We start from the raw sequence: 19,289 nt of genomic DNA, 5'->3' as shown, positions 1-19,289 counted from the left end.
CTTCTTTGAAAATTTCCCCCTTCCTTCATCAACATCCTCCATAACCTGTGTAATATCAGCTTGTGATTTAGTTTGAGATTCAAATTGATTGTCTTCAGATTCTATGAGATCGTTTGACGTCAATTGAACATTTACTCCCTTTATCTCAGCCTTCACTTTAGGGATATGCCCAACATTTTTGAAAATGTCCATTACAGTTTCACCTAAAATTTCTGCTGATTGAAATTGTGTAATTGAAACTCCTCACCTTATGCCCATGGCCCAGCTGACTACAACAGTAGTAGAAGTTTGGGAGTCACTTGTAGGAGAAACGAATCCAATTTGGTGCCACTGTTCCGAAATTTATCTTCTTCCCTCTTGATAAAGACTTCATAATATCAACTGTGACCCTCACTCACATGAATTCTCTTCATGCCATTTCTCCTTCTTCAATATCAACTTCTTCTACCTTTCCAATTTTACTTCCAATCAAATCCCCTATGTATTCATCCTAGCACTAAGAGGTAATCCATGTAAACGAATCCAAAACTATGCCTCTATAAGGCGTATTTGGTGAATAGGTTGATTCCCTTCAACCTCCTTTATTAGAACCAGTTGTTTGTTAAAAGAATAGGGTCCTTCTCGAATCACACGCTCTTTATGTTGGAGATCCTCAAACTCTATGAGTGTTAATATTGAATTCAGTTCTCGAAATTTGATGTTATTGACAGGCCTCCAAATCCTCTTCATCGTTTGTTTAAAAGCATCTCTATTATAATGGCGCGTCGTCAACAATTGTGTAATCAAGCATTTTCCACCATGGATAATTGCATCTTCCAGTTTACGAGTCTCCACTTGAATCTCCTCTTGTTCCTGATCTATAAGAGATTATTGCTTGTACAGCTCCTTTAAACTAAGGTCTACATATGGGACTGTAGACAAGTTACTTGGAAATTAAACTTTGTATTCCCAAATTATCATCCCTTTATAATGTACATCTCGAACAAAAAAAAAAAAAAAAAAAAAAAAGAAAGACTTATTGCATCCATTATGAACTATCAAAAGATTATAATGTAAAAGAAACACACACACACACATATATATATAAATGATATTTGCAGTTATAAAATATGTAAATGTCGCACATTCTTTTTAAAAAAAGTAAATAAATATGATACTCATAAGAAAAAATTAATTTTTTACTCCTCATTTTCAAAAGGAGTATGCGTTCACACAATTGTATCTAAACTAAAGAGTAAAGAGCATTTCTTTTGAAGTTATACAATGGGCTATCTCGAAAACTGTACGTGAGACCTAACCCAATAACACCAACCAAACTATGTAATTTGTAATCACCACATGGGCTTGCGGTTCGGGCTCAAATCCTTTAAGCCATATGCACTGGGATCAAGAATGGACCAAACTTTCTTCTTCATAGTAAGAAATCTATATCTATACTCGGCCTCAGAAAAGCCCCATAAAGAAGATCATCATGCCACGAAATATCCCACTCAGATGCAAACCTAAATTACAGAGCAAGGTTTGCTCGATACAAAGTCGCAAAAGTGGAACAATTAAACACAAAAATGATAAAAGGAACCTTCATTCAAATACCTCGAACGATAGGAAACCCCGTCCCGGTTCTTGTCATTCGCTTCTTCTTTATACAGCTTTGCACTCTCTCTCTCTCCCTCTCTCCCTGTGACAGCAACGTATAGTAGAAAGCTCGTCATCCCCCCACCGTCAATTGCCTAGACTCAAAACCCCAAACCAAAAAACAAAAAGGGTCAAATCTCTACCTATTATCCCCTTCACCAACGTTCGCCTACGCCACAATCCGCAGGACCTATCCTCTGATCCGGAAGCCATTGAAGGACCTAGAAAGGGAAAGTGCAAGAAAAAAAAAAAAAAAAAAAAAACAGAGCAAACCAAAAGCGGAGCACATCGCCGGCTCTTCTGTTTTAGAATCAGCATTGAAATTGAAGGCCTTTGTGGTGTCATGATCACATGCTCCCGGGCCTACCATAAGCAACACCATGATGAACTCCGCCAACGGCATGATGTCAGCGTCGTCTTCATCGGCCACAACACAATCGCCTGCCCTAAAGACCTATTTTAAAACCCCCGAAGGTCGGTACAAGCTCCACTACGAGAAGACCCACCCCTCCGGTCTCCTTCATTATGCCCATGGAAAAACCGTGACTCAGGTTCTTGGATTTCTCAGTTTTTGTAGTCCCAATTAATACTTGGAAGTACTTTTTGGGAGGTTTCTTCAATACCCATTTCGTGAAATGGATGTTTTGTGTACATTTTCTTTTCTGTTACCGATATTGATTTCTAGGGTTGTAATGAATGATCGGCACCCGTTTGTTTTGACCACCCTTCGAATATAGAGTTTTAATTAATTTTGATTTCAGTGCACATATTGAAAATCGATTTGCTGAAAATAATTTCGGGTCAATGTTATATGCTCGGATATATTTGATACTTCACAGAATTAATCTTTGGGATCTTGTATGGATTTTATTTTCTTGCTCGTAATTGTTAAAAAAAAAAAAAACTATTTTCTTGCTCTTTCTTGGTACACATTTCTTACATGAATTCCGGAAACATATTTGGTTGATTCTCTTATTCCAGGTATTTTCTCAAGCTCCATTTTTTAAGAACTTATTGTTGGTCAAACTTCTTATTTGAATAAATTAGCTTATTTATTTATGTATTGTATATGGTTTTCATACTCTAATTTTTTAGGGTGGTTGACTTTTTATCATAACAGGTAACTCTAGCACATCTAAAGGACAAGCAGGGCCCATCAACCCCACCAGCCCCTCCTTCAAGCTTCAGTGCTAGCAGTGGAGTGCGATCAGCTGCAGCAAGGTTATTGGGTGGAAGTAATGGGAGCCGTGCCCTTAGCTTTGTTGGAGGGAATGGTGGCAGTAAGAGTATTAGTGGGAATGGTAGGGTTGGATCTTTGGGGTCTTCAAGTTCGAGTAATTCAATGGCTACTACGAATTTTGATGGGAAAGGGACATACTTGGTCTTCAATGTGGGGGATGCTATCCTTATAAGTGATTTGAATTCTCAAGACAAGGTACTTTGGTTTATGGTTATTTGGGTTTGAATGACTTTTGGGATTTTTTGGTTGGTTTATGACAGGTAAATCATTCAATGTAGGATCCGATAAAGTCTATTCATTTCAGTAATTCAAATCCCGTGTGCCATGCATTTGATCAGGATGCGAGGGATGGGCATGATTTGCTTATTGGGTTAAATTCTGGCGATGGTACAACTCACCATAAAAATTTAAATTCACAATTTTTTGGGAAGTTTGAACTTTACAAATGTATATGTCCTGTGTATTATTGTAGTGTACTCTGTGTCACTGAGACAGCAATTACAGGATGTTGGAAAGAAGCTTGTTGGGGCTCAGCATTATAACAAAGATGGTTCTGTTAATAACAGGCAAGGATTAACTTAGTTTTAACTTTCCCATGCGTTGCATACTATTGTTTCTTCCAAGTTGATTCTGATTCGTTACTATCAGCTCATCAAATGTTACATGTTGCATCTAGTTTGTGAAGATCTTATGGAATTTCATTTTGTTTGTTTATTTGTCAAGCCGCGGGAAGTGGGTAAATTGCTGAAAGTCTTGCGGAGTTTCATATAATGATTCTTTTTTCCCAATAAGCAATTGAATATGTCTTCTTCTGTAAGAAACTTTTGTAGCTTTCATGTTGCAATTTTAGTAGGATTGAAGATTAAATGGCAAAGAATGGAAATAATAAGCAGTACCTATAACGTCCAATGCTGTATAATAAGGTGGATACCTTTGTTATAAAGAACTTGACAGCTACACTAAACTTTTTTTTGGGGTCTATGTTACAGCAGGTATTGATTTGACTTTCATGAATTACTAGACTAAGTGGAATCTAAGGGTTTGCTTGACCTTGCAAAAATGAGGATAAAGCCAAAGAAGAAAAAAAAAAAAAGAGTTCGCGTGAAAAGTGTCAATAAATCTTTAGAAGGTTTTCTGCTTTTCTTTTCCTTTTCTTTTTTCTTGTGCTGTGTTAATTAGGCCAACATCAAACTCTAGTTTTTTAATGGTTTAACTTGAGCCACCTACTTGTGCTTTGCCCCTATAGCTCTTAAGTTGTTTGGTCTTTTATGGTTTCCAACTGGATACTTCCTATTGCCTTTGTTTTGTAGTGTAATATACAATGGTTAGTAGACCATTAAATGCGTTATCTTTTTATGGTTGATGAGTATCTTTTAAGCTTTGAAGTTTTCTTGATAACTTTGAGGTTGCTTGGATTAGCCCTTCCCTCTCAGACTAGTTAGGGGTTCATCAATGACCAAAATAAATTTTCCTAGCATCATTCAGCTGCTAGTTAGTGGGTGAATTTCTTGTTTCTCACATTTGCAATTGCTAATATTCATATTTTCCCGACCATTTTTTATAGCTCAATGTTGTTTTGATGATCTTGTGTGTTAGAATCATTTCCATCTTCATGGTTTCTAGAGCTCTTATGCTGCTTTAAACCCATTATCCAAAAAATTGTCAATGTGAAATTCCCATTTTGCATTGCACCTACTCAGATGGAGTACATTTTGGAATAGAACATGAACAATTGGTGTGGAATGTTTCTAATACCCTGTTCGGCCTCCTACTAAGATTGGCGTCTACATAGCACACTGTGTGTTCCTTAGGATCTTTGCTGATAGTCTGACTGCATTTTTACTTTGTTACTTGAATTTAATATAATGAAAGAACATCATATGTTGGAGATACTTGTGCAAACATTCCATATTACTTGGGATTTAAAGATGAATTGGAGACTACAACCGTGTCCCTTTGTAGGGTATTAGATTATGAAGAGAACCATTCCAAACAGCATACCTAACTCCATTTAGTATGGGTCATTGTTGACAACTTTGTCGATTTTGGTTTGTAATTTCTCAACAATATCTTTTCTTTTGTGGGAGTATGAAACTCATTTAATCATGCATCTCATGGTTTGTGGATTTTTTTTCATTATTTAGCCAGTTGAGCTTGCTCATGGTATTGCTTTATGTATTATGCATGCATGCAAGGCTGGAGAACACATTAATTGGACATAGAAGACAGTGGCTTCAATCTTATAGAAACATAATTTGTATCAAGTATTAGTGTAGATAGATTGAAGGAAAGTGTGTTCGAGGGATATGTATTGTCTCTTAGTATGTAACACCCCACTAAGTCCGACATTGGGTAGTTGAAGTATGATAAATGGCTATGATAAAGTGTATTGAGTACCAAGTCACATGTTAGTTCCTTAATAGGTGGGATTGGGTTTTTATACTGATTCCAAGTAGCTCCACTGTAACAACCCAAGAGAAGCCCAAGCCACATCTGGTCCCATACTCCAATAGTACCAATCAAGGTTACAATTTGAGCCCCTTTGAATCAATATAAAGGGCTTAAACTTTTCCCTCCCAAGCAATGTGGGATCCCATTAACCATTTTTCTGTATTTAATTCAATTGAATTTGGAGTATCACAATCTATCTGTTAAATCCTAGATGTCCTCATCGGGTCATTCCATCATAGGCAGTATAGCTCAAGTCCCACATTTCTAGGATTTGACTCTAACACCATCCATACAACCCAAGGGAGGCTCAAGCCACATCTAAGCTCATTCTCTAAGAGGATTAGTCAAGGTTACGATGGAGCACCCTGGAATCTTTATAAAGGGCTTAAACTTCTCCCTCCCAAGTAATGTGGGATCTTATTCACAACTAGTCTTTACTCAATCTAATTTGGGGTATCGCACTCACTTATAAAAAAAGGATTCCAAGGAAACTTGACAAGTACTTTCAAAAGATAAGCCTGTATGTGACTTGAGCTTTCTTTAGATCATTACAAATGGTATTAGAACTGACCTAGTAATTCCTTGTGGCATTGGGACACTTAATGCGACGTGGATGTGGGCATAGACAGGGATGTGAAGGATTTGAGTGGGGTGATTGTAAGGCCTCGCATAGTTTCACATTGGATGGACAAAGTATGATAAGAGTAATGAGTATGATAGAAGTGCATTGAGTACCAAGTCCCATGGTGGAAGGTGGTTTTTTATGGGGAGCTATGGGGGTAGGGTACAAGTTACATCTTGCTAAATGGAGTAAAGTGTGCTGGCCAATGGTAGTAGGTGGGTTGGGGGTTAGATACTTAATTCTTCTTAACTAAGCTCTTTTGGGGACATGGCTATGGCAATATGCTTATGAGAGAGGAAGCCTCCATAAGGTGCTTGTGGACATAAAGATAGTAACTCGGGCGATGGTTGGTGATCTCTTGATACAGAAGGGTCTTTCATTGTTGGCCTTTGAAAGAACTTTAAAACGGGTTGGAAGGAGTTTTTTTCATTGAACTAGATTTGTGGCTGGTGATGGGTCCAAGATCCTTTTTTGGCATGATGTGTGGTACAGGGTTCAATCCTTCAAAGGTACCTTTTCAGAGTTATTGTGAATCGCACATTTAAGGATGCTTATGTGGCTGATCACTATAAACTCATAGGGTTGTCTTCGTTGGTGTGTAAAATTTGTCAGATGGGCCAATGATTGGGTAGTGGATTTCTTCTCATTGTTTTTGATCAGCTGTATTCGAGTCAAGTGGGAAGCAACAATGACAATAGAATGATTTGGGGCCCATCTAGGAAAGGAGTGTACACTGTGAAGTCTTTCTGAATTTTCTATGTGCTCATGATAAGACCTTTTCCCCCCTAGAAGCTGATTTGGAGGAATAAGGCTCCCCCTAGGGTGAATCACTTTCTTTGGACAGCTGCGTTGTGGAGGATTCTTACCTGGATACCTTGAGGAAAGGGGGCATTGTAGTAATTAGTCAGCATTGCATGTGCAATAAAAATGAGGAAATAGGGTCTTCTTCTGTAATGCAAGGTTTCAAATGTTTTGTGGAACACAGATTTTGGCCTATTTGGGATGTTATGCCCTTCTGGGTAGTGGATCTCTTAACACATTGTAAAGCACAATTAAGAACTATCAATGTGTACTATTGTGGAAGATGATCCCAGCTTGTTACTGTGTATTTGGAAGAAAAGAAACGAGTGTAGTTTTGAATACTGTGAAAAAAACATGCTGGAATTGACAACCAGAAAAATTCCCTCGAGGAGCTACATGTTTTGGAGGTTGGGGAGGAAAATGATGTTATCTCCGAGGAGGCATTGTTGAGAAAAAAGAAGTGGTCACTGATCTTGGGAGGGTATTGTTGATGGAAGAGATCTCTTGGAGGCAAAAGTCAAGGGCTCTTTTTGTCTTCCAAATTCACAAATCACCATTTTTTGCCTAATTCTTGGATGAGTGATTATGGCATACTACCAGAGGCAATATTTGTCCTAGTTCTTGTATTAGTGTTTGTTTCTTTTTTACTCTTTCCCTTTCTGCTTTGTGTGCCTATATTTACAGTTTTCTGGTCTGGTTGACGTAATATATATTTTGGTCTGGTTAACATAATAAATCATAGCTTCACACATAGACATAACATTTCATTGTGAAGTGGAAGTCTAAATGACTTGTTTGAATGCCTAGTTAGATTAACCTTGTCTCTTTTCAACAGTCGTTGCACTAGTGTTGCATGGGTACCTGGAGGTGATGGTTCTTTTGTTGTTGCTCATGCTGATGGGAATTTGTACGTGTATGAAAAGGCAAGCCTTGAATTTGTGTGATTAATTGTTGTAGGTAGTGATTTGAGCTTATTTTGACCTTTTTTTTTCTTTTCTTTTTTTTCTCCCTAGAGCAAAGATGGTGCAGGTGATTCTTCATTCCCTGTTGTTAGAGATCAGATGCAATTTTCTGTTGCACATGCTCGTTACAGTAAGGTGATGGAGTTAATAGTTATTCATTGTCAAACTCTTTCGGATGCCTTCTCTTAGATGGATTTCTTTCTAATATTAATTTCTTTGTATTTAATTGATTATTTAATGTGTTGTAGATAAATTATATAATCTTTAAGCAATTAATTGTTAGGCACTATATGGTATGTATATATGTTCTTTTTACTAAGGTTTGCAAATCTATTAAAATTTAGATAGTACCTGTAATGTGCAGCAGTTTTTTTACTTTTTTTTAAAAAAAAAAATCAATTTCCTATTAGAAGATGGGCGTCTGCATTATTATTTTTGTTATGGTAAGTGCAGGCATCCACAGTATAGTTGAAGATTGTAGGTCTCCTGATGTTTTCAACGGTTCTATGATTCAGAATTACAATATATCTGGCATGTGGATCTTTTAGAATTGTTGACCATAAGTCCACATTTGCATTTGAGGGGTTTCACATGTCTATTTATTCACTCTCTCATATCCTGTTTTTGTTTAATTCACCAATTATAAATTGTTTGGACTCTCTTCTTTGCATATTTAAGCTTGTAGCTTTTACTCGGACTATTCATACCTCAATATATGGTTTCCAGTCAAGCTAATCTGATCACTTTCTAATTATTAGAATAAGCACATGCATGTGTTGATTTGCAATAATAGATTTCATGGACTGCAAAAATCGTGATTTAATTGCTCTAGGGGAGGACCCGGGAAGTTGCCATTGTCTCCAGATTAGCTTGAGGGTTGGGGATCTAAAACTTTATCTCATTCGAATTTTCAATTCCTTCCTATAGTTTGTTATAGCTTATGTCTTGGTAGTGTGTTGCTTTTCAATAGGTAATTTTGTAGTTGGTGTCATAAGAATACACAGCATGATCAAGTACATATACAGGGCTGTCTTTGATGTCTACCATACTTTGAATGTTATGGGGTAATATGTTTGGGTGGTCTGTATTTTTTGTTGATATCTTTGCGCATATGTTTTCAGTGGGTTCAACATACAGTACATAATAATTGCTCGCTAACCAGAAAAAGCAAAAATGCTTACTCTTGCATCTTGCATACTAAGGCCTGGTTTGGATGCCCAGATGCTGGGCTGTACGGCTTATTTGATCTTGCCATCCAAACGGCCACAAGTGGAATTTTATTTCACCTGTACGTTTTCAACAACCACTGACAGTTTTCAACAACCACTGCCTTCTTCAGTATTCCCGTCCTTGTTATTTTCCCTTCCCATTTCGTCCAATCTTCCAATCTGTCTTCTAGTGTATGGTATTTGTTTATAGATTTTGTAATAATAAATAATTATTACTTTTCAAAGCTAAATGTACTATCTTCTAGTGTACGGTTTTGTTTATAGATTTTTTAATTAATAATAAATATTACTTTCTATTAATATATTTATAATTATTATTCAATAATTATAAAATACTTTTTAATTATTAGTGGGACCCACCCCTTTATCAAATCCCAAAAAATAAAAACTATATCATCTCATCTCACTATACAAACACACTTTTTTACAAACCATCTCATCTCAATTCAAAAATCTTATTACTATTCAAAACATCTCAACTCATCTGAACTGCGTAACCAAACGAAGCATAAATATGATACTTCTAAGGCTTGAGTTTTTAGTAACTTATTATAGCTGGCCTAGTTTGGGTACTAAGAATACCTCAAGTATTTTGAGAATACCTCACTACTATTCCTTATTTTATTTTTACAATTCACATATTTCTTACTACTATTCACTGCTATTCAATATTCTATCATTTTATTATAACCTTAGTCAAGCAAGATCATTTACTTTTTCAGATTTCTAAAGGTTTATCTCTAGTGATATTCTAACGTCCTTTCAGTTAAACGAGTACTCAATTTTTAGTTCATTTGGCTGACGAAACATATATAATGGATGCATCTGAAGCATTGAGTTATTATGTCTACTATCGTCCATTATGTCTTCTCTTGTCCAGGATTTCTTTGTTGACCTCTCCTCTGTACATGCAGAGCAACCCGGTTGCCAGATGGCATATATGCCAAGGTTCAATTAATAGCATTGCTTTCTCAACTGATGGTGCCTATCTGGCAACTGTGGGAAGAGATGGTATAATTTTCTCTGGACCCAACCACAGGTTTTTGTTGTATTTGTTTATTTGTTCAATAGCAAACTCAATTTAAATACTAAATGCAGGTTATCTACGAATTTTTGATTACGCAAAAGAACACCTCGTATGTGGTGGCAAAAGTTATTATGGTGCTCTATTATGTTGTGCTTGGAGGTTGGTAACTTTACTGGTTTTCCAGTCATAGCTTTTTGCTGTTAGATTCAAATGTTATTCCATTGTTCTTGATTTTTCCTTCTTAAAATTGAAACTGTAATGTTATATGATCCTTTTTGGTTTATATCACATCCTTCTCTTTGAGAAAATAGATATTATGATGCCAATCAGAAAAGCAAATAGATACTATGACTAACAATAAAATCCCACTGAACAGCATGGATGGAAAATATATTCTTACGGGAGGCGAAGATGATTTAGTTCAAGTTTGGAGCATGGAAGATCGGAAAGTTGTAGCATGGGGCGAGGGGCATAATTCGTGGGTACGCTCCATAAATACTAATGCTGGGCTAGATATGGTTCTCACATGATTATAACCATCTTGCTTACTGAGTACTGCATCATGCTGACAGGTCAGTGGAGTGGCATTTGATTCATATTGGTCGTCTCCAAATTCAGAAGGCACGGGGGAAACTATCATGTACCGGTTTGGTTCTGTTGGTCAGGTACTGAGTAATATAGTTGCCATGATGATTTCTTCTTACAGTGTGACTGATTTTCTGGATGCAACTTCAACTCTTTACTTCAGAAAACCTAGTTATTTCTCAAACTAGTTCTTGACATATAAATTTTAGAAATTGCCACCAAAATCATTCCTGCAATTGGCTAGTCATGACATAATCACATAATGTATAGAAACTACTTAATGTCACCGTTGGGGGTATTTGAGGATATATGGCGAGAAATTTTGGAACAAAGAAAGTGGAACAGTGCTATGTGCCATTTCTCATGATGCAAAATGTTATGGGGTCAACTACCAAAATATATGCACCTAAGAATGTTATTATCAGGAGGTTGAGATTAATAATTAGCTACCGAAGAGACTAGATTTTGACATAATTATGTTTTAGAGCTGCTATGGTCTCCCATGCTTGGCCTTCATCCTTCTGTTTATTCTGATTATTCTAGTAATGTTTACTTTGGGTGAAATAAGGAAGGAAAAGAATATATGAGTTAGCTGATATGGTCCTGCAATTTACACCAATGATCCATTGCTAAGGAGAGGTATATGGTTTGAGTTATCAGTGACACTGAAAATTGATTTGATAGCCTTTGATCTTTGTAATACTTTTTAGCAGTTATACATATACACATTCATGCTTTTTTAACAAAATCTGACAACTTTTAGAAGGAAGACGGTGCCCCAATTTAATTTCATACCATCACTTTGCAGCATAGGAATACCATAGCAGCCTATTTTCTCCATGCGTAAGAAGCCTTTTACTTCCCGTAGAATATACCTTGAATCAAAATACTGCACTGATTCACCCCTAGCTCAACATTTTGCAAAAAAATCAGCAACACAATTCACCTCCATAGACACATGAGATACATGGGACATTGGAACATACACAACCTGCATACGTTCCTGAGTTTCATCCTGAATATCTATCCAAAAAAAATATATATATATATATATATATATTGTAGCGACACATACCACACGGCTTCATAGGTTTTTGGTTTTTCACCAGCTTGGTATGCTTGTGGCCAGGACACGCAATTGCTTCTGTGGGATCTGGAAATGGATGAAATTGTAGTGCCATTGCGGCGATGCCCGCCTGGTGGGTCCCCTACATACAGTACTGGAAGCCAGTCATCCCATTGGGACAATGCTTCCCCAGTGGGTACTCTGCAACCTGCTCCAAGCATGCGAGATGTTCCAAAGATCTCCTCGCTTGTTGCTCATCGTGTTCACACTGAACCACTCTCTGGCTTGATATTTACGCAGGAATCTGTTCTTACCGTGTCTCGAGAAGGGCACATAAAGATTTGGATGAGACCAGGTGTGGGAGAAAGCCAGTCAAACAACCCTGAAACCTCCTTGAGTACCAGCATGAAGGAGAAACCTTTATTCGCAAACAAGATTGTCAGTTCTAGTTACAAGCTATGACCAAACTGTCATCAGAAGGAAAAACAAAGTTATTTTCTCTTTTCATCGGGCCATCGCCTTTTCATCCAGTTGGTTTTGGTATGTAAACAAATACTGACTGGACTGAGAATAACCAACTGGTTCTATTGTATATTCAGGTATAAAGATGATGCCCCAAATGGCACGAAAGAGGTCTGGAGAGACACGAGCCACTTTGTAAGTACAAAACGGCCATTAGTAAGGATATATATATCAAATGATTGGCCGGAATAACTTGAAGTTGCTTCTTAGAGATTATATTCTTCCCAGCACTGCTTTCAACCGATTTGTCCTGTTTGTCATACTTTGTCACAATTACATAAAAGACTTATTTTTCTGTTCTTTATTGTTTGGATTAACCTTGGTTTAGACTCGGTTTTGAATGAAAAATGGATCAGACACTCGTTGATTTTCGAAACAATATTCTGATGGAGGCGTGGAGCTTATGCAGAGATGTAAGTTGTCGGTAGGACTGTTCAATTGGGTTCCAGACTGGGTACTCCCGGGTATACCCAGTCCAGAACCCGGGTTTCCAGATTCAACCACAAAAAAATGCCGATTCTTATAAATATTTAGTGTTGCTGGCCTTGTAATATATATCAAAGTTTACAAACAGTAGATTTATAAATTGAGTGACTTAATAAATATATATTATAAAAGAGGTTCACAATCTAATTTAACAAAGTTTTTTGTACCATGTACGTGTGAACTGTTTTTAGGTTACCATAGGGTTCTCATGCATCTTTCCGTTTGGATTCATTGAGATAGTTTTAAATGATTTGAATAAAATATTATTAAAATATTATTTTTAATATTATTATTATTTTAAGATTTGAGAAACTCAAATTTTTTAGTATATTTTGTGTGAGAATTTAAAAAAATTGTAATATTAAGATAAGATGAGTCGATATGAGTTTTCAATCCAAACGGGCCTAAATCTTAATAATTTTACAGTCACTCAGCACATCCTCTCCCCTCCCCTTTTCTTCAAAGCCAAGTAAGAGATATCAGTCTTCATCATATTAACGATGCATTAGACCCAATAGCCTATAGGAGGCTACAGGGCTCAAAATATACAAAATCATCTAGTAATTTACACAGCAAAACACCATTGATCTTATGATGCCACTGCTTGTGGCACGCATTAATGAATCTGAAAGATATCCAATCAGCCGCCATGGATAGCTTCTACATCTCCCATTTCACTTGCATGATGGTGAAGATCCGTCTGAAATTGATCTGCATTTTCAGTCAATCGATCTGGCCCTGCCGTTGATTTGATGAAGAAGGGGACCTTGTTTTCCACTTCCAAACCTCAACAATAATAGAATGTCCACACATTGTAACTGCGAACCCAGTAAGTGTGGCAACAAGGACAGATAGAACGGGCTGGATACGAACCTGCTGATTCCAGACAGACATGAAACGCTTTAATAGTATCGCCTAAGTTTACAGCTTTTTGCTTTTTTGATTGGATCCAACAATGTTTAAACTTCAAGCCTAGAACTCATCATTGGAAATCCAGAGAGAGAGAGAGAGAGCCATGTCATAATGTTAGTGATTGAAAGAATCTCTTACCAACGAGTAAAAAAGATGTCCAAAGAGAACCACCAGCACAAATTGAATGCCCGCATAAACCCAGATATATTTTCTGCTTACTACACACAAATGAGTAATCAGTATCACTCTGTGATGACAGGATCCATCCATGAAAAGCATTTCTAATATACGGAATACAAAGTTGGCCTACCCATTGTTGTGGCTGCCATGGATGCTAGAAGACCGATTATGCAGGAAAATGGGAGAGAAATGGCAATTGCACCGGATCCCATTTTTGAAATCTGTCCACATGATAATATTATGAAGTCCTACAGGCTGGGAAGATGGCATTTGAAGTCACTAAACTTACCAGAAGCTGCTCTAAAAATGAAAAGTAAGCAAGCATGCTGACAATGACAAGAACCGGAACATCCTGCCATATCCTGACAAAATATCGCGTCACCTTTCAGTTATATGATCTCAGAAGATTGCATATAACGTATTTTAGACATGAGTTACAGACCATTTAATTTGAAAACAAATTACAGACGCCACAAAAAAGGAATTTCAAGTCTTCAAATTGTATACTAGAAAACCAGACTTGTAAATGAGTTGCGTCAAGTGGACTTGGAACAAAGTACTCAACCAATGTATACGAGAAAGAAAACTAAAATAAAAAATAAAAAAATTGGGTTTTGTTTAATGACAAGCATTTTTTGAAGAATATGTAGCAGGAAATAAAATGGAAAAAATGGAGAAACAAATCTGTCCTTTTCTAGTGCTTTGCAGCAGGTAAAACGTTTACTTGCCTATGTCTAGCAAAGTCAGCTTGCTGACCACTCTCTTGCAAGTTAAGGACCTGAACATTTTGAACTCGTAGAAGCGTGACAGGTAGGTTCTGAACCTCTTGCTTGCACACATCACATATTTTACTACCCTTAATGCTAAACCATTTTACAGCGCATTCTTTGTGGGCCAAAGCAAGTTCACCTTTGCAGCTACATCCCATTTTGAGGGTGTCAGCACCCTCCCCAAGTTCAACATAGCAGATTCTACAAACAGCTTCTTCATCAGCAATATTTTCACCACCATCATCATTTCCATCTGAATCACAAAACTAAGATAAGGCATAGGTTGGTTATCATGCGGTACAAAACATGGAAAAAAATTCAAATTAAAATATACAAATAAACTATATCAACCAGGCTCTTTATAAGACTACAAATTTACATATAGCATGAGTTTCCATTACAAAAACAGTTGTGTCACCAGGAGCCATGAATACAGAAAGGCAGCAAAGAATTGATATTTGCCATTTTAGATGTATGCTCTGCTTTGTAGTGAACCACACTAGCATTGATGTCTTGCTGCCATTTCTGGGATTTGAAGCTCTATAATTAAGCCAAGTGCACTTATCACAACCTGCTGAGTTGAATTGGCCAATCAACCGGCAAATTCCTTCCATTGATTTTGTAATAATATATTTTAACATAATGCTCTCAAGATGTGATGGAGAGGAGGGTTGTTATAATTTGTGGATACACAATCAAGAATAATTGCAAAAACGCATTTTCAATACTTCCCCTTCCCCCACCTGCAAGGGCAAGGGAGGGAGGGGGTGGAATTTACCAATATCATCTCCTAGAGATTGGTTAGTTGTTGTTGTGACAGTCCTCTCAGATCTTCGTGGTGTGCTGGGAATTACACGGAAACCACCAGGGACAGATACACTTCCTTCCTTGCTAAGGTCAGGGACTGAACGAGAACGGTGGATAGACCGCCAGCCCCCTCCTTTCTGTATAGAGAGGAATTATGTAAGAACCAAGTATAGAAGTGGACAACATATTGTAAGAATATTGACTTGCCAAATTATAACACTGTCTAAATGCATTTTTTAAGTAAAAGATATGCATAGACTTTTAACAAGTGTAATTAGGATATAAAGTTGACAACAAAGTGTTACAAGCTCCACCCCAGAGCTATTTACTGTTCAAAGATTAAGAGATGCTAGAGAGGGATTAACAAAGCAGTGAACTACATACCTCAGTTCCATTAGTTCATCAAAAAGCAAACTCATATAGATTTAGAAAAAAAACTCTAGGTACCCTGATGTTAAGCTCTGCCAATGAAACTCATGTAACACACAATTGAATAGTAAACCAACTAGAATCTACTGCTGGTCAGACTCCACCTAAAACTACTGTAATCATAACTTTTATAACAACCTTTCCCAACATGTTCTGCATTGATCTGAGGAGTGAATATACCGTACAGAAGATGAGGGTGAAGTTAGGGAATGGCTTTGCACACTACCTGCATTGCCAACCATAAATGTGCTTGAAAGGATTAATATTTAGGAAGTAGCATGGCCCTCTGAAAAATACAGAAGTTTGTTAATGAATTTGACTATCATAAAGTGTCAGCAAGCCGGGTAATATTGACCAAGTACAGAAAAAGTAAAGCAAATCTACAATAAGATTACATAAGCACCAACGTCCTTAAATCAAGAAATTTTCAAATAGTTAAGGGCTTAAGTGTGATGTTGTTGTACTGAATATTTACATCCACACAATAATATTAAGAATTCCAACTAAAAGCAATGAGATGCATAAATTGGAACCTATATAAAATAAAAGATTTTCTGTAACAATGATTCTCACCCTGTATTATGTTAAAGTATTAAAGAAAACACAAACAACCATTTAAATTACTTTACACAAAATAATAATTCTTTAGGTAACTGGTTAATACTCACAACAGAACTTAATGGACTGATCACATTCCATCCATGCATAGTCTCTGGATTTGAGTGAGCAATTGGGCTCACGGGTAAGGATGATGCTTTATTCGTTTTTGACATAAATAGCTTTGTAAGAGAAAATGTCCTTGAAAACTGATGCTTCTCCCATACCCCTGCCGGTGAACCTCCTAGTTGTATAATGGCTTCCTTCTCGATGTCTGCAGTAGTACTTTGATGTTTGAAACTTAGTTTTGGTAGAAGGGTTTTTATGGTAAATTTATTTCTTGATGGGGAAAAATTAACTCTCCCAGAGCTAGGGCTCGGTAATGGGGAAAAATTTACTCTTTTAGGAGTGTGACTTGGTGTTTGGGGCAAGTTTTTTCTTGTATAATCCTCTCTGTCGTCCTTGATAACTATTGATGGTAATTCTAATATAAGGTGTTGTGGACTCTGCTGTTGACCAGGTGGGGTTTCTTCAACTATTTCACTTGAGTCTTCTACCTATGAAAGCAGGAAAGGAACAAGAAACGCCTTGCATCAGCAAAGAAGAGAAGCACTCATTAAGATTTTGTAATCAGCCTAATATCAATACAAGAATGTCAATCCTACATTGGAGAAATTAAAAATGGCCATTGAAATTAGTATCAACCAATTTAGTTAATCCCACATAAATATGTCAGATTGACAGTGCTGCACAGCATTGAGGAACGACCAAAAGGCCATAAATTGAGATAATGTAAAAAATGATATGACAAATCGGACTTTATGGCCTTGTATGAGGCAACATATTGATGCAAGACTTTCGTAGGTGATCCCATATAGTCAATTAGTCAATGACAGCTTTCTCGAATTAGCATTTGTTGAAATCTCAAAAAACCTTTAAGCCTTGAAAGGCTTATAGATAAATTGTGTATGCTTGGTACAAGCCTATGATGTAATCTTGCAAATCCGCAAACTGATGCTTTCAAATCCTATTATAGAAAGTACAATTCTGGCTTGGCTAAGCAAGTCACCGATACAACCGAATGTTAACTGTACAAGTCAGTTGGTCATTGAGTTAAGACTGAATTTCTTCCAGGGCTCATGCTTTGATGTTGGGCTAAAACCTAGTCTTTTATATTATCCAGCAATCTTGAAACATATATACCGTCAGTCCTTACAAACCTAATTATGAAAGCATTACACGAGGTAGCACATGTTGTTAAGCTAGTTTCAACTGGAGAATTGGTAGAAAACAACAATCCACAAAAGCCAGGAGTTGGAACGAGAGATGGGAAATCATGTCTCATATCAACGAAAAAAAAACAGAGAGAAAGGAACTCGAGGTATGAATACCTGTCACATATTTTCGAGTAAAAAGCAAACCCCATTTCCAACATGGGGACAGAAAGCTACGGATTTTACTTCAAGCAACAAGCTGAAGAAAAGATAGAGATAGCACAGAAGTGGCAGCAGAGGAACAAAAACAAAGTACCTGTCGAGTAGGATGATCATCTTTGCTGATGGTGGAAGCGCTTTGGACACTCTGCTTAGCAAAGGGTTCGTCATTTTCCATATATTATCCGGTTAAAGAACTTCTCAAAACGAAGAAACGGCAGGAGATAGAATGCTAGAATCGGGACAAGCAGAGGGAAATTAAAGGAGATATATGGACAAATGGCTCCTGAGACTCGAACGGAGCGAAGTACGAGTGAAACTGAAGTTCTGTTCTGATAGTTTTCTCACCTTGTTTTAAAACTTTTAAAAATTTCATTAGTTACTATTCATCAATCCACATTTTACGTTTTATAAAAAAATATTTTCACATCCTATGAAAGAATATCTCCACCCTATAAAAAAATTATTGTAGAGTATGAATGTTTACGGTGACTGATATGTAGAATTATTCGTTAGGATGAGCTACATGTTCCATTAAACATTGGTGAAAAAGAAAAAAATTATTTTTTTCTTCAAATCATATTTTAAAGTTTGAAGAGTTAATTTATAAATGCTTGTTGAAATCTGAATACGTCTTTTATGTTCTTATCTTAATGATTATAGTTTATTTAATACAAAAAATTATAATTTATGATTTGGATCGGAACAAAAGGACAACTTTAATGGTCTCAATGAAATCACCTTTCGTGGGGCTAAAGAAATTACCGGTGTGTGAAAAGATCTTGAATATCTTCATTGATGAGAGGTGTGTGATGAAGTCCATATGTCAGTTTGAGCGTGAGATAGAGGGATCATTACTGAAAAATAATAGTTATAATCGTGAGTGTATAAGTATCATAAAATTATTATAAAAAAGTAAATAAATACAAAATTTACATGAAAAGAAAATTAATTTTTAATAACATTACTTCTTTTTAAAACGACTGTATAATATTTACATACTCTACAATTATGTATAGTATTCCTCTAATATTGAGACGCTGCCCTTTTATCATTGTAGATCAATAACTTAAAAATTCGATGGTGTGGCGCATGTCACTACAATGATTATGGACATATATAGTTAAGGGAGGACATGTGCATAAATGGATGGAAATGGAATTTGAAATATTAGATATAGTTATGAATTTGTGAAATCACTACTTATATCAAAAGTTTAAGTTGATAGGAAGACGTATATTTTATTATTTATTTTATATCTTAATAGAGTTGTACAATCATCGTGTACTCATTTTAAAAAAGAATGTAGTCTATTATTAAAAAAATAATTTTTTTTATATGAACCTTATATTTATTTATTTTTTTTAAAAAGAATACGCAACACTTACATATTATATGACCATAAATATCATTTCACACATATATATATATATATATATATATATATATATATATATATATTATCTGTCATCTTTAAATAAGTTATTGACAGATAAGTTTAAAAAAAATAAGTTTTGGATCTACAAAGATCCAAA

The 19,289-nt window shown here is 36.3% G+C and overlaps 2 protein-coding genes across 7 annotated transcripts; one reads left to right on the top strand and one right to left on the bottom strand.

Moving 5' to 3' along the window:
* The first annotated feature begins 1,456 nt into the window (after positions 1–1,456).
* Positions 1,457–12,444, top strand: LOC121267598 (probable catabolite repression protein creC). Of its 3 annotated transcripts, XM_041171549.1 has the most exons (12): positions 1,518–2,186; positions 2,756–3,070; positions 3,154–3,262; positions 3,348–3,441; positions 7,585–7,672; positions 7,763–7,846; positions 9,855–9,951; positions 10,039–10,126; positions 10,344–10,449; positions 10,540–10,632; positions 11,682–12,108; positions 12,218–12,444. In XM_041171549.1, the coding sequence occupies exons 1-11, from the start codon at positions 2,016–2,018 to the stop codon at positions 12,078–12,080; spliced, it is 1,644 nt and encodes a 547-aa protein (XP_041027483.1). In that variant the 5' UTR covers positions 1,518–2,015; the 3' UTR covers positions 12,081–12,108; positions 12,218–12,444. The 3 variants fall into 3 exon arrangements, with proteins under 3 accessions (XP_041027481.1, XP_041027484.1, XP_041027483.1); XM_041171547.1 differs by having other exon boundaries at positions 1,457–2,186; positions 11,682–12,444; XM_041171550.1 differs by lacking the exons at positions 11,682–12,108; positions 12,218–12,444 and adding an exon at positions 10,903–11,561 and having other exon boundaries at positions 1,512–2,186; positions 10,540–10,728.
* Positions 12,445–13,106: 662 nt separating this feature from the next.
* LOC121267596 lies at positions 13,107–18,154 on the bottom strand. 4 transcript variants are annotated; one of them, XM_041171543.1, is made up of 9 exons: positions 18,032–18,154; positions 17,852–17,994; positions 16,393–16,878; positions 15,267–15,432; positions 14,447–14,741; positions 14,008–14,080; positions 13,849–13,939; positions 13,677–13,756; positions 13,107–13,502 (listed from the first exon to the last, which is right to left on the bottom strand). In XM_041171543.1, the coding sequence occupies exons 2-9, from the start codon at positions 17,930–17,932 to the stop codon at positions 13,350–13,352; spliced, it is 1,425 nt and encodes a 474-aa protein (XP_041027477.1). In that variant the 5' UTR covers positions 17,933–17,994; positions 18,032–18,154; the 3' UTR covers positions 13,107–13,349. The 4 variants fall into 4 exon arrangements, with proteins under 4 accessions (XP_041027477.1, XP_041027478.1, XP_041027479.1 ...); XM_041171544.1 differs by having other exon boundaries at positions 13,107–13,499; XM_041171545.1 differs by having other exon boundaries at positions 13,677–13,749.
* Positions 18,155–19,289: the final 1,135 nt, after the last annotated feature.

This window comes from Juglans microcarpa x Juglans regia, chromosome 5S (assembly GCF_004785595.1).
Source record: "Juglans microcarpa x Juglans regia isolate MS1-56 chromosome 5S, Jm3101_v1.0, whole genome shotgun sequence".
NCBI classification, from domain to species: Eukaryota; Viridiplantae; Streptophyta; class Magnoliopsida; order Fagales; family Juglandaceae; genus Juglans; species Juglans microcarpa x Juglans regia.
The sequence above is the reverse complement of the archived record's forward strand: the minus strand, read 5'-3'. Positions and strand labels throughout refer to the sequence as shown.